The 14,899-nt window shown below is 33.9% G+C and overlaps 3 protein-coding genes and 1 long non-coding RNA gene across 5 annotated transcripts; 1 reads left to right on the top strand and 3 right to left on the bottom strand.

The window, feature by feature from the left end:
• Positions 1–785: 785 nt before the first annotated feature.
• On the bottom strand, positions 786–4,684 carry LOC125590090. Of its 2 annotated transcripts, none has more exons than XR_007326298.1 (2): positions 1,511–4,684; positions 786–1,452 (listed from the first exon to the last, which is right to left on the bottom strand). It is a non-coding gene; the product is annotated as an uncharacterized LOC125590090 (long non-coding RNA). The 2 variants fall into 2 exon arrangements; XR_007326299.1 differs by having other exon boundaries at positions 786–1,439.
• Positions 4,685–4,918: 234 nt separating this feature from the next.
• LOC125590087 (probable WRKY transcription factor 53) lies at positions 4,919–6,400 on the top strand. The gene is made up of 3 exons (XM_048763067.1): positions 4,919–5,554; positions 5,666–5,797; positions 5,886–6,400. The coding sequence occupies exons 1-3, from the start codon at positions 5,160–5,162 to the stop codon at positions 6,328–6,330; spliced, it is 972 nt and encodes a 323-aa protein (XP_048619024.1). The 5' UTR covers positions 4,919–5,159; the 3' UTR covers positions 6,331–6,400.
• A 315-nt stretch (positions 6,401–6,715) lies between these two features.
• LOC106438448 (protein trichome birefringence-like 24) lies at positions 6,716–8,886 on the bottom strand. Its single transcript, XM_013879607.3, has 3 exons — positions 8,542–8,886; positions 8,001–8,293; positions 6,716–7,785 (listed from the first exon to the last, which is right to left on the bottom strand). Exons 1-3 carry the CDS (start codon positions 8,756–8,758, stop codon positions 6,997–6,999), a joined length of 1,299 nt encoding a protein of 432 aa, XP_013735061.2. The 5' UTR covers positions 8,759–8,886; the 3' UTR covers positions 6,716–6,996.
• Positions 8,887–11,501: 2,615 nt separating this feature from the next.
• On the bottom strand, positions 11,502–12,301 carry LOC125590084. Its single transcript, XM_048763062.1, has 2 exons — positions 12,079–12,301; positions 11,502–11,724 (listed from the first exon to the last, which is right to left on the bottom strand). The coding sequence occupies exons 1-2, from the start codon at positions 12,211–12,213 to the stop codon at positions 11,653–11,655; spliced, it is 207 nt and encodes a 68-aa protein (XP_048619019.1). The 5' UTR covers positions 12,214–12,301; the 3' UTR covers positions 11,502–11,652.
• Between the last annotated feature and the right edge of the window lie 2,598 nt (positions 12,302–14,899).

The raw sequence follows: 14,899 nt of genomic DNA, 5'->3' as shown, positions 1-14,899 counted from the left end.
CTTGAATCGTATAGACACTTCAAATTTCCACTTACCCATAGGGCTTCATCTTTCTCGGGTGTGCAAGTCTTTGCAAGACACTCATCATTTGTGTGTATTTTATCTATCAATTAGTCGGTCTCATTGGTTTATAATTGAATGGCAGGGAAAATTCCTTATCATTCTCATGAAATTTGGTTTTGTTAAATCTTTATTTAAAACTTTTTATTTTCTTTCACTCAGTTCAGTGTTCTAATAAGGATCTGAGGTTTTAACTCTTCAGAGTGTTCTCTCTTTGATTCTTTAACCACAATATCCCGTTTCAGTAGTCGTAGGTGGAAGTTTGCAGTTTGAATAGCTTTTGAGTAGAGAATCTCCTCGTGTCTTGTCTTCTGAAATTATTTTTTAATTTTTTTGGTTCTTTTGTTGTTGTCAGGTCCAAAACTCGAGAGAGTGAGATCATAGTTATGAGGAAATAAAGTTCACAACAAAAAAAGCAAAAGGAACAATTATAACGTCTGTTCCCAGATCGCCTTGAGCCTTAGTTCTTGCGCTTAGAGCGCACCTGCACATCTTGGCCATTTTGATGAAAAAAGAACACCTCTTCCAGCTGCCTTAAATACACGTATATAACTCAGAATTCAACCATTGGAAATTCGATCCCACCGTTGAACCATAAGCCTGTAATGTCTTGTAGATGTACACAAACTTTCAGTCCGATCTGGACACATAAGAACCACCAACGATCTCTTGAAGTTGCTGCATCATAACAGTTTTCTCCATTTCTCCATATTCAGAGGATTATGGATCAACTTACAAATCATTTTATGCATTGACTTTAAATCCGATTGATAAGATTTCACTTTCTATGAATTTTATGCAGTAATACATTTCCATAAACATCTTTATCACTCTTTGTCTCTCTCTGGTACGTCGTGTAATGACCTCGCAAAACCCTTCTATGAAACTGAAAGACTTGGTTTGTTAAACCCAAGTTTCTGATTCAGAAAACAATGACTTTCTCTCGAGTCACAGATCAAATGCCAGATGGATTTTACCTCCAAATGACAACAAACTGAAATTGATTCTATGCAATGTGATACTTCCATAGGAAACTCGATCTTGATCTGATTCTCTTTACTCTGGCCGGAACACTGCTTACACGCAATTGACTTTCTGGGATTAAGTTTCAGGTTTTATAAAGGTTTCTTGTCCAGGAAGAAATGAAGATTATGGTTCGTCTCAATTCCGATAACACCAACGATAGGAGCATGTGAAGTCCCATGAGTTTGACACCTTTCTTGTCATTCCGTGCCTCCTAGTGTTTGAACAACACACAGCTTTCAAGTCATCATCTCCATTGGTAAAGTTCGTCATTGACAGATTGATCTTGACTGAATTCGTTGGGGGTGAGGAAATTCATCGCAGATTTGGAGCAAATTTATAGCCGGAGGTTTTAGCTGTTACCTTCGACTACGATGATGGCGATTAAATGCATAAGAAAGTGGTAGAAGTGGGACGAACCACATACCTGTTTGATTTAATACGCCAGAGGAATGCAAACGGTAGCGGTTACACAGCCATTGCTGGAGGCGTCAAGACTTTAGGAGCTACGTCGTCTCTCCTAAGAAGGTGGGCCACCGAGCTGGACAAAACTTAAGTTATTGAGTGTATGAAAAATAAAGTTGGGCCTTATAAATTAAGCAGAATCCAAAACAATTGGCTCATAAACAGAAACGAACATTACGAAAGCTTTTTTAAGAAGTGGACACGTGTTCAATTTTGGAATAGCCTCTGCTGAGGTGGCTCAAGGAGGAGAGTTTCTGGGCAACTTTATTATTATAGATTGCTATTTTAATGAGTCCAATTTACAAGTTGCCTTTTTAATTTATTTTCTGTTTCATTCTTACAGAAGTACGAATTAAATATTGCTGCTTAGCGTTGAGACTTGAGACTGCTGAGACACATACGCAAAGATATTCCTCCATTGATTAGTATTATATATGTACTCTTTTGGAATAATTATGAAGCATTGAGTTAGGATGTCAAACTGAATCATTATATTGTGAGCTGATTCATTCTACTTTTAAACTAGTTGTGTTTAAATGAACTATAAGCTACTTCGGAACCTTAAAAGAGTTTTTGTTATAACATCTTAAAATGAACTATAAGCTACTTTTAAAATATGTTAATCAAAACATCTATTCGTTGTACGTATTTGGTTCAACATATTCGTTGTCCCGATAAGTTAAAAATCCAAATAACATCTTACAATTCTTTTCTATCCTATATTATAATCTTATAAAATACAAAATAGAATCTAGTACATTACAACATAGTTTTAATTAACTTAGAAAATCTACATTACAATATAATTCCAATCAATATAGTATTTGGTTTTTTTTTTAAATGATTAACTCTTTCCAGGAATACTTTTGCTTGCATGTATTCTAATTATTTGAAAGTAAATAGCAAACTAACTCTAGAAAGTAGAAGTGATAAATATAAATCGTCAGAATGAATAAAGTTGAATTAGCTCGTTGAGATGAGTTCAACGAACTTAATTTGTAAATAGAAGAGGTTACCGTGTCAAGAATTTCTATAGAGTTTAACTCTTTTTTATTAGAAACTTATACAGAGTTTAATGCCTTGAAAAAAAAAACTAATACAGAGTTTAACCATTTTTTTGTCACTAATACAGAGTTTAACTTAAGAATAAAAAAAGAGTATTATTGTGTGTCCATTGTCTAGACTGTAGAGATCGGGAAAACGATGAATGACGCAAAGAAAGTGACGCCATAGGACTCATTTTAAGTGCCAAAAGAGTAGGAAAGTAAAATAATACTTTCCCTTTTCTTCTTAATATTAATTTAGTTTTTTTGTTGTTGTTCTTTTACAATAAAAAAGTGTAGAAAGGAACAATATAGAAAGGGAACCCGACGCGGAGAGAGGTTTGAAATGTCGTCGGTCCGACCTCTTGACTCATCTTGTCGCTTAGAAAATTTCCGTGTATCCTTCCTTCAGATTCTTTTTAAAATAATCTAAAATACAAATATGTTGATCCCCGTAACGTTTTTCCTACGTTGACATCGTTTCTTCTTATAGTAAAACGATATTATATTTTTACAGTAAACAAGTGTATGTATCACGTTAACAAAACTATATTATTTTCCATAGATAAACAGGACAAAACTATTCAGAATGTTTAAAGTTTAAACTGTGCTAAAATGTGTTTGGGAAACAACTGCATCAGACTTTGAACCCGATTACCAGTGACTCCTCGTCGTTATGAACTTATTTGTTTATCTTCAGCATTTTAAGTAACAATTTTAAACTTATTTTGTAATCATAAAGAAAATTTGTATTAGGTCATAACTATGCAACTTAAAATCGGTAGAATGTATGCTGCCAAAACTAATAACTATATATATAAGAGATTGTATTACTTCCAACATATAAGTGGTCCAGATGAAACTTTTTTCGATGGCCAATAAAGTTAGAAAGTATCAATCAAAGAATGAACGAATGTTCGAACAGAATATCAATCTGACTGTATGAGATAGCTTTATGGTAGACTTGGTCAGCAAAGACCTTATCACAAATTCACAATTCACACTTGTATTATCACACAAATACATGACTGTTTTTAGTGGAATATAAATAAATGTTAACATATAATCTAGAGTCTAGACCTTATCATGCACTAGATAAATACTTTCTCCATATACAAGTATTGTTCTAGCTTTTTATGTTGTTTACAAATGTATGATGTTTTATGATATAATTAATGCACTTATTTGTAAAATTAAAAAGTAAAATTATGAGTGGTGAAACTTTATTGATAAAACTAAAAAGTAAGAAGTAAAAAAGTGTACTTATTGTTTTTAAATATGTGTGAAAAAACCTTAAACATCATATATTTGTATACTGAGGGAATAACAAAATCTACCTAAAATTCTGCATTTTCTCAAAACCACTAACAAATGTTTTTGCCCTCTCGAATTTAATAGTCTTAACTACGCACAGTTAGCACACAAATATAAGTAAAATGGATGTAGAGAGTTAACACTTGATTACTCATCTGTCTCAAATCAGTTGTCATACTATACTAATGTCTTTGTAGAAAAATGAGATGGGGAGTTAAGTAGTTGGCACATGATTACCCATTTCGTTTCAAATCAATTGTCATTTGAAACTAATATTTTTGTTTTTAGAACATGTTGTTTCATGTTTTCAGCACAATCTATCATTTACTTTTAATAAAAATGGTGGAAATGTAAAGTATAATAAATTTTCAAGATTCAACCTTGTTGTATAAATTGTATACTAGAACAACTACCCTTTTAAATCCATGTGAAAATACTAAAACAATGTTCAGTTTGAAAGGTACGTAGCAATATACTCCCCTAGTAGTATAATAACATGTAATGTGAATCATCTTTTATTGTTGACAATATTCACATCACATATGGTATAGTTTACAACTGAAAAGATCAACGAAAGAACGGTTGTTTGTTGTACATTAATAAAGAATCAAATAAAACAGATATTGGAAAATAATAATAGAGAATCTCAATCACATGTACAAAGTCGTAGTTTTTGAAAGGGTACATTGAAAGCAACAGTTTGTTTAAACCCTTGTTGTCTATATTTAAATAAATGATTTACTTGGTTATACAATCATAACTACAATAACAAAATTGCAAAGTTGAATTGGTCAGCCTTTGACCTTGTAACCTCATTCACTGATCACTACCACCACCCCAGACCCCAGTAATAGATACACTCTGGCCCAATAATTCCTTATACCAAAGACTTTTCTTCATTTTGAAAGTTTTGTCTCTTTTTCTAAAACAAACTTTATATTAAAATAAGTATTTTAATTATTTATGGTTAAAAATTTCAAACACTCAAATCCAATGCCTTTATATTCCAAACCAACACTCATCAGTTTCTCCACAATCCTATAACACTTTCATTCTCTCATCATATGGTTCTTCAGTCTATTATCTATTCTTATCTTCCCACCATAAAACTCAGATAATATAATCTATTACTAACTTACACACCTCATATTTATTTCTCATCATAGTCTGGTAACAAATTTCAGAAAAATATTTTCTTAAACTGAAATTAAGGGTTTTATTTGTAAAATACTATTTTAGGAGACATACTCAAAAATGGAAGGTAAAAAGGATATGTTAAGTTGGGAACAGAAAACACTGGTAAACGAGCTCATTTTTGGACTTGAGGCAGCCAAAAAGCTCCAGGCACGGCTTGGAGAGCCATCATCGTCGCCGCCGTCATCATCATCTCGTGCGGCTGAGATGAACGAGATTCTTCTGAAGCAAATAATTTCTTCCTACGAGAAATCTCTTGTCATGCTAAACTGGTCCTCGTTGCCGCCCGTACAGCTTATTCTGAAGGCGGGTTCTGTAGCTCCGGTGACACACTCCGGCGTAATTCCTGAATCTCCGGCGTCGATAAATGGAAGTCCAAGAAGTGAAGATTTCCTTGATGGAGGAGGTTCCAGCAATACTCATCGCCAAGAGCACGTTTTCAATTCAAAGAAAAGGTAACAATAAAAAAATTCAGAAAAAAAAAATACAATTCACCAAATTGAATAACGTAATGATATAAATATCACACTAAATAAATTAATTTGAAAATGGGAAATATTTTGCAGGAAGATGTTACCAAAATGGACAGAGAAAGTGAGAATAAGCCCAGAAAGAGGCTTAGAAGGATCTCAGCAAGATGATGTATATAGCTGGAGAAAGTATGGTCAGAAAGACATTTTGGGCGCCAAGTTCCCCAGGTAACATCATCACCATCATCATTAATACATCATCTACAACAGTTCACCATCATCATCATGATGTTAACTCGATTGGTTTGAAATACAGGAGTTACTACAGATGCACGCACCGTAGCACACAGAACTGTTGGGCAACGAAGCAGGTCCAAAGATCGGACAATGATCCAACTGTTTTCGAAGTGACGTACAGAGGAACACACACTTGCTCACGTGCGACCGCAGCAGCTCCTCCTCCACCGGCCTCCCCGGAGAAGCAAGACACCAGAACCAAACCACAGATTGCTCAAACGCCTAACGAGCTTCTCGAGAGTCTCAAAACCAGCTTAACTGTTCGAACCGAGGGGCTTGACGATGGTGAAGATGTTTTCTCGTTCCCCAATACGCCGCCGTTTTACGATTACGGGAATACCAACGACTATTTCGGCGGACTCATGGAGAGTTCACCTATCTTCGACGTTGTTGATTGGTTCAATCCAACGGTCGAGATTAACCCGGAGTTTCCCACGTTTTTACCAGACTCGATTTATTATTAAAAACAATATGTAATAGAGAATAACAATTGTCATCCAGTTACTTATAGAATAACATGTATTCATCAAAGCATTATTTCGCGTAGTAGATAACTTGTATCCATTTTTTTTCCTAGTTAAAAGAGTAATTTGAGTTTAACAAATCAGAATAGAGATGTTCAGCAGGACTTGAACATTGTTTCAATTATAAGAGATTGATTTTCTTAAAAGAAAAATATTGTTTTTCTATTTAGCAGTTTTTTGTTGGAACTTTACTTCTCTCTTTCTTCACCCAATAATTCATGCAAGATATTTTACTTGGGCATATTATCAACTATAGCAAATGATCTTTTTACTCCTGGCTGTAAGCATTTTGATGAGTTAAGGGAAAGTATCAGAAGATGTATAATATTTGACGAAAATCCGGTTCACTAATTAAATTCTAACACAATTTCGGTTTATACAAACAGAAAAAAAAACATAAACAATGTTTTACAGAACTGGCAAAAAAAAACTAAATCCTTTACCAAACCGGTTTTGCTAACTCACAAGAACCAATATCATACACTTTTTTCAATTCTTACAGACTTGTTCTGTATTAGTCTATTTATCCCCAGCGAACCGGGTCTCACTTCTTCCAGGGTTCATCAAATGGCAATAAACCACCAATCACAATTTGAATAGTCCGTTTTAGCCATTTACTATGGTCTCCAATATAACATCATTCAAGTAATCAATCGGACCAGGCAAGCACCAATGCAGACAATCATTCTGTACCTTGGCATTTTTGTCTTTATCAAACGGTCTGAACTGTCGGTACGCACCCGGATGTCCGTCGGATCGGGTCAATAACATCCCGGTGAAGTCCAGCAGCTTTACATTACCACCACCACCGTCTTCACCCATCTTCTCCCTAACCGCTCTTTCAAACTGACCAATCTCCAAACCTCTTAGTATCTTATGTACGTTTTTCATCTCAGCCTCCTCGTCACTCACCGGCTCGGTTTGCTTACACGTCCCACCGTTATGCCACTCACCGTTTTGAAAATGGTCTGGAGTCGAAGTCCTGAAAAACACCGTACCTTTACGGTTAGTTTCATCTGCTATGAAGTCCATGACGTTACGCAGCGAGGCGTTATAAGCATGGTCGAATCCTAGCTCTACCAAGCGAGACTTTTCCGGACAGATATGGCAACCGACCGGTTTAGCATTTTCGTGGTAAACCGCTGCTTTAAGGTACCATTTACCGGTTGAGATGATTGCATAGTCTAGGCTTGGCATTAGACTGGTCCATGTCTCATCGAGTTTGTCAAGATGTAGCTGGACCGCGGCGGACGAGACACCGTTTGAATCTTCAAAAATAGCGGCTTGGACTAGAAACGGCGACCAGACGTTGGATATGGTTAAGTTGTGTATAGGGAAATGCCATCTTTTCGATTTGTACTCCTTGTCGTGGTACACTTCAACCGGTTCTTCAACCTGGAGAGACCGCAAAAAAAAAAAAAAAATTAAAGAATATGTAAAGTGTAATATCAAAACAAAAATCAACTTAGAGTTGGGTTAGTGGCTAAAACTCTTAGATAATTAAGTAGGTGTCTAAATTTAATATGGTTTAGACATCATCATACCAGATGTAGAACCTCCTAGTTACTACAAAAATGGAAACATATAACCGTTAAAAGGAACGTTATTACCGTATAGAGCATACAAAGCAGAGATTCGACGTGGTTACGCACGATGGAGTCACCAATGAATGCCCAAGATTTATTTCTCATAAGTTGAAGAAACTTTCGAGGATCAAAACGTGGTAACAAACAGTCATGAGGCTTCCATTTCCAGTAGAGAAAGTCTAGGTCAGGCCTGCCGTTGGTGATGCAGTTTTGGTGACCGTCGATGAGATTACCGCATGAGCTGTTCGTGTAGGATGGTCCTGATGAATCTGGGATCCATTTACCAGCGAAGAGATTACACTTCTCTATTTCGATATCTGATTCAAGAAACAAAAAAAAAAAGCTTATTATGAGGTCATCAACTATAAAATCAAGAAGTTGCAAACTAGTCAAGATCAGTAAATCAAGAACTCAGTCTAAAGCATACTCACAACAAAAACCCTTAACACAGTTCTTTAGATCTTGCAGATCAAGAAACAGAGCTCCTATAGATCTCAGAGTTGTTGATCATAATCAAGATTCAGACAAAAACACAATGGATGATTCGAAATAGAACTGATCTTACCCTGAGGAATGAGATCTTCATTTTCCGGCACGATAACCTTCGGCGGCAGAAACCGTGCTTCGAATCTTCCGGTGACCGACGCAAAGACCGGAGAAAAGTCGCTGGAGTGGAAAATGAAGAGACTGAAAGCGAGACCTGTTATGAGAATAGCAGAGAAGAGCTTGATGAGAAACACATTCTTATGGATCTTGGAGACTGAGAACACCTTCAGCTTCATCTCAAGAAGGTATGAACAGTGTGTTGTGTTCTTTGTATGAGTGTGTTATTAGACCGACAGATGCTCTGGACTTTTCTTTATGCTTTGATTGTAAATCATTGGACCATTTCTAAAAAAGAACCATACAGTAGATAAGTGAATAAAGGCGTATTATTATAATAATCTGATTATATCACAGTTCAAGATACTGGAGTTTGGAGCTACGGTAATGTTTTTCTTCTTTTTTTTTTGGGTAAAAATGTTTTCGATTCATAGTGTAGTCAAACACTATTTTGTCAAATAAGAAACGTCATTCTACACAAATTTTGTTTTTTTACGTGTCATTTTATATATTCAATGCAATTTTTCATACAAAATTTATTTCTTATCTTTTAACAAACCAATAAATGTTTAACTAAATTATTTTATTTAAATAATTATATATTTTATTCGTTTTTTAATATAAGTCGTTTTACAGTTATGACGTAGATTAAGAAAATCATTAACTTTTTATATTTTCTAAACAAAAATATCATTAATTATTTACTTAACCACAATTCAACCAATAGAAAAATAAAAGATATATTACTATTGGTCATACAACATTAATTATTAATAAATTTTACATAGAAAACCGAAAACGATATATAATTTGGAACAAAAAAATTTCTCTAAAACGACTTATATTAAAAATCAGAGGGAGTATTAAATAAAATTTTATTTATATATTTTATTCTATTTTTTAATCAGCATAAAATATGTCAAATAACACTTTGTAGTAAGGGTGTTCAATCCGGATATCGGTTCGGTTTTTTTCGGTTTTCAGTATTTCGGTTAGTAAAATATAACTACCATTCTAAATCCATATTTACTTCGGTTCGGTTTATATACCGTCGGTTTTTGGTTTATTCGGTTTTATACCAAAAAACATAATTATTTTGTTTGAGATCATATTATATGAATTTTAGAGTCATATTGTCAATACAGTCATTTATTAAAAATATATTACATGTTCAAATAAATGAACAAAAAAGTAAAAATACCTCTACCATCAAATAAAATAATCAAATCTATAATTAAAATCAAAGTTTGAAATTTTGAAAATAAAAATATGAAACAAAATAGAAACATGAAAGAAAAGTTTTTCCACTCTTCCATATTTAGTGTTCATTAAAGTTATACTTTTTCAATTGAAAATTTTCCATTAATTATTGTCCATCAAATTTATAATCTTCATATTAATTTAGTGAAGACTAAAATAAATCAAAAAGATAAAAAAAAGACTTAGAAAATAAGATGTATGAATTGCGATGTATTGTTATTTAGTTATAGTTCAAACGTTTTACAAATTAAGGTTTTTTATTACTATAAAATTATGGTAATAGTTATTAACACAAATTTAACTTATGTAACAAATAGATTTTCATGTATTGTTATAAAATAGATACATATTTACATGTTTCTACTTTTAATCGGTTTTGTTCGGTTTATTCGGTTTAATCGGTTATATACCAAACCATATCCAAATCCTACGGTTTTTATAAAATTATATCCATTCGGTTTATATGGTATATACCAAAACCAAACTATATTTTCTATTTCGGTTCGATTCGGTTCGGTACGGTTCAGTTTTACCATATTGAACAGTAGTTTGTACGAATTGAAGAGGGCAGTAACTTTGTAAACTGTAATTCTGATTCATACTGAATAGGAAAAACAAATCAAATTTAAAATAGACTGGAATATCTTTTGGACTGAATTGAATTTATCGCATTTAATAACTTTAATGACTAAGATGTCCCATAACAACTTGCAATCTCTATGTCCCCCATCAATTAGACTTGCTTGTTGCTTCATTACAAAACAACTTATGATCTCTGAGCATTTTTAAAGTTCTACAAAAATGATGATCCAAACAAAAAGATAGTAGAAAGAAAAATCTATATTAACAATCACCCGATTACTTGTTCCTTTATGCATTGTATTATACACTTATGTCCTTTATAAATTTAAAGGAATATTAGTTTATAGAGAGAGAGTACTAATATTTAATACTACGCTAATTTTATAAAAAATAAAAGGATTTCATGAAAAATGTCTTCCGACCAATTTCAACTGATTTTGACCTTAGGATCGGCAACATGTCTCGCTTAAGCTTAAGACACATGTTATAATATCTGGATCAATAAACTTGGTTTTGAGACCTTCTCAAATTCTATAAGACTAATTTTAAACTAATTGAAAATAGATACATCAGTGTTAAGCATTGGGAGAAGAAGTACAGTGAATTGGAGAAGCTTGAAAAGGCTGTCGAATACTTGAACTCTTCTTCTGATGAAGTAATTCAAGTGTTTTTCTTTGATGCGTTTTGACGTTTCTCACTAATGGTAGAGTTAGAGGAAGTTAACATGTTTCTGTGGCTGGAATCTCTGTGCAGGTGTGATTGAGATAAGTAGTGACGACGAAGGAAACCAAAGAGAGAGAAAGGGAGAAAGAGGAGGAGACAGGAACTATCAGAACCAAGAGAAGTTGACCTTCTATCTATGACCATGAACCTACAAATGGAGAAGCAGAGAGAGAGAGAGAGTACGAATCTACTTCGACATATGTTTTGTATTGCAAGTGGAACTAGCTTATTAAAAAGTTGTAAAGGAAGCAGCTTCTATCCCCCTAAAATCTACTTCGAGATGGTTCAGTGTAAACAGAAGCTTGTGTATGCTAGTATTGTCTGAACTTATTTGGCATCAGAAAGTAGTTTACAGAGAATCAAACAGCCACTTGAATATTTCTATTTAGCTCATCCAGTTTTCAAACATACAAAGTAACAATATAGAAACCTCTAGTTCCGAGTCTTATATGAAACCATCAAGGTATGTGAGAGATTACATCTCAAAAGAAAAGGGAAACAAACAAGGTTATGAAGGTGGCTTGTTAGCTGCTCCCTCACTGGCATGTTCCTGACTTGGTATCACGAACTTGTTAACTTTCTGTTACATTCAACAACAACAACAATTAAAAAAAAAAAGATTTGGTTTAGTTTGGAATCAAACATTCAAATGAAAAAAACCTAATCATAAAGAATGAGAACAAAACACTATTAAAAAAAAAATAGTCATTAGCTTCATAATTTTCAAATGGCTCTCAAAGAGAATCTTTAGGGTCGGTCATCTTTGCATTGTTATAACTTGGCATTTACATTACCTTTCAAAGTTTATCTATAAGAGAGATAAAAAAAACTGTCCTGAAGCAATTAACTACGATCCAAGATACTGAGATTCGATTGAGAAGATGTAAATTGCAAAATGATTGAATGGGTAAGGAGAGGGGGACAAAGATCAAACCTTTGAGAGGACGCATTCTCTGAGAGATTGCAAGAAGCGGAGGCATTTCTCTTGATCGAAAGGAGACTCCGTGACGCAATTGAGAAGAAGGAGAGCCTCTTGGCCGCATACAGGTTGGTGTTTCTGTTTCTCCATTTTGGAATATTATGATAAACCCTAAAGACAAAAAGGTTTTTGGCCGACACACAGAGCGAAACGAGACAGGAGATGCTTCCAGATGTATCTCTCTCTCAACTGCCGAAAGGAACCAAATCATCAATGGGCCTTAAAGCCCAATTAAGCTTATCCATCACAATACTTTTGTGCTCAGTTAAACTTCATATGATTGTCAAACATATGAAAGGTATTGTCAAACATATAAAAGGTGAAAACATACCAATTGTGTAGTCCGGCTAATTATACCGGCTATGTTCCATTCCAGATACTTCTCTTCTCTATTATATGCCATGAGTGTTTGAAAAATAGAGCTGGTCATTCCATCCGGTCCAAAAGCTTTTTCTAGATGTATAATAAACAGGGTTTGTCGTACTTCAGGGTTTGTCGTACTTCATCCTCGGTTGCTAGCATGATTAACCGCTGATTCATCTGGGAAGTAATGGTAGGTGTAATCTCATCCAAAAAAAACTTCGAATTCGAAAGGAGAAGTTGCCTGAAACAAAGTATCAAAATAATCCACTGTACCTTTTTCTACACTTTGTTCCTCAATTATCCAGTTTCCATCAGTATTATAGAACCTCGCAATCCTATTACGAGCACGTCGTTGTTTTGTGAGGGCATGATAAAATTTAGTATTAAGATCCCCTGATGTATATCATGCATCGATCTCATGGCGACAATTGATAATTTCTGATACAAAAATCCCCCAAGTTCTCCGTTGTCGATTCACCCCAACCTCTCCCATTTGATTCCAACAAACCATCATGTCCAATCCATCTTTTGTCAAACCAAAATTTTCCCCGTCGCCCTGGTACTTTATTCTCAAGATAAGCCACTACTGTCTGATGGTCACAACCCACCATTCATAAATATTCTGTGTAAGATCATGGAAAAAATGTATGCCAATCTTCATTTGCTAATGTTCGGTCCAACCGACATTTAACGATTACTTTATTTTTTCTTTCTTGCCAGGATATCTGATTTTCCCGTGGGAGTTCGAGTAGTCCAGTATTCATGATCATATTATTGAAAAATAGAAAAGATCATGCACTTTGTAAAGCTCCACCTTCTTTTTCATGATTAACACTTATCTCATTTAAATTTCCAATAATAAACCACATGTCTGATCTTGCCAAACCATATCTAGTTAAACGTTCTCATACTTGATCCCATAATTTTTGTACTGGTTCTCCGTATACACATGTCATGAAGACTTTTTTCCCAAGTGCAACTGCTTCCACATCAATCATCTGATTGCTTGTGTACAAAATATTAACTTGGTACTCATTATTATAATATAAAGCTAGTCCTCCACTCGCACCAATCGGATCCACTGTAACCAAATTGTCAAAACCGAAATGAATCTGAAACTTTTGTACAAAAGCATAATCTTGTTTTGTCTCTGACAAGAATAAAAAATCTGATTTGTGTTTATACCATATTTCTCTGAGATAGTTTATTGTCAATTTACTTCTCACGCCTCTACAATTCCAGTTTATGATCTTCATAAAACCAAAAAATTTTAAAAACTCCTTTGAGCTGTGAAATGGGGTATAATGACACCCTCTGAAAACCAGTTGGTAATGTTGATTCCTTAAATTATCCATGAAGCAGAAACTCTGTGAAAACCAGCTGAAGCATTGGGAGCAGCCACTTCTCACTCTACCGATACTTGCTCCGTTTGCGTCTGAATTGTTTCGGCATATTTCTTCTCGTACCCCCACTATACCTCGTGTGTTGATTTATTCGTATTATTCCAATACTTTCCTGATCTTTCATTATGGTTTTCAAAATAAACAGCATATTAATTCCAGCAAAAAACATTAGAAACCCCTAATCGTTCATTCTTGTTGGAGACAAAATAAATTTAAAAATTTGCAGTCTTCGATATGGTAAAATAGTCTAGTTCCGAGACATCCCCTTGTCAACCAAACACTTGGACCAAGAGAAACCCAGAAGACTAGTATTATTCCATGATAAACTCTTATCAATAGCCAGATTCAAACAAGATAAAAGCCTAAATGAATCTCAAGCAAAAACTACAGGCACAGACCCAACCACTGTTGATAAAGCTTACTAGAACATAAATAAATGAAACAAAAAAAAACCTGGCAATAACTAACCGGATCACAAATTTTGTCTTAAAAAGACTTCTGAAAACTTAGATTAAAATTTATAGAATTATCACTATCTCAAAACTCTTCTAAAATTATATACTTTTGATTTTGAAACTAACTAAAGTTAAAAGGTTATTTTTAATAGTTATGATTATTATTAAAAACTACAAAATTATAAACATAATATATAATTTTCATACAAGGTTTGTATCCGTGAAATTGCGGGCAACCACCTAGTACTGCCTAAATAGAAATACAAATAGCATAAAGAAATGCCCGAAAAAACAAGGTGGAAAAACAGCACATAACAACTACAATAGAACCTCTACAAACTAATACTCGATAAATTAATAATATCTATATAAATTTCACCGGTCTCAACTTACTGTTTTAAAATTTGACACAATTCGATTAGATAATAAGATAATAATATTTTAGAAAACTTTACGTAAAAATATGGTACCATAAAATTATAAATTAATAATTTCTATATATATACATATTTTATATAAGTATGAACCTATCATTCTACTTTTTTTTATATTCAC

The sequence above is a fragment of the Brassica napus genome, chromosome A3, assembly GCF_020379485.1.
Source record: "Brassica napus cultivar Da-Ae chromosome A3, Da-Ae, whole genome shotgun sequence".
Lineage (NCBI taxonomy): Eukaryota > Viridiplantae > Streptophyta > Magnoliopsida > Brassicales > Brassicaceae > Brassica > Brassica napus.
Note: the sequence above shows the minus strand (reverse complement) of the source record. Positions and strands in the feature narration are given on the sequence as shown.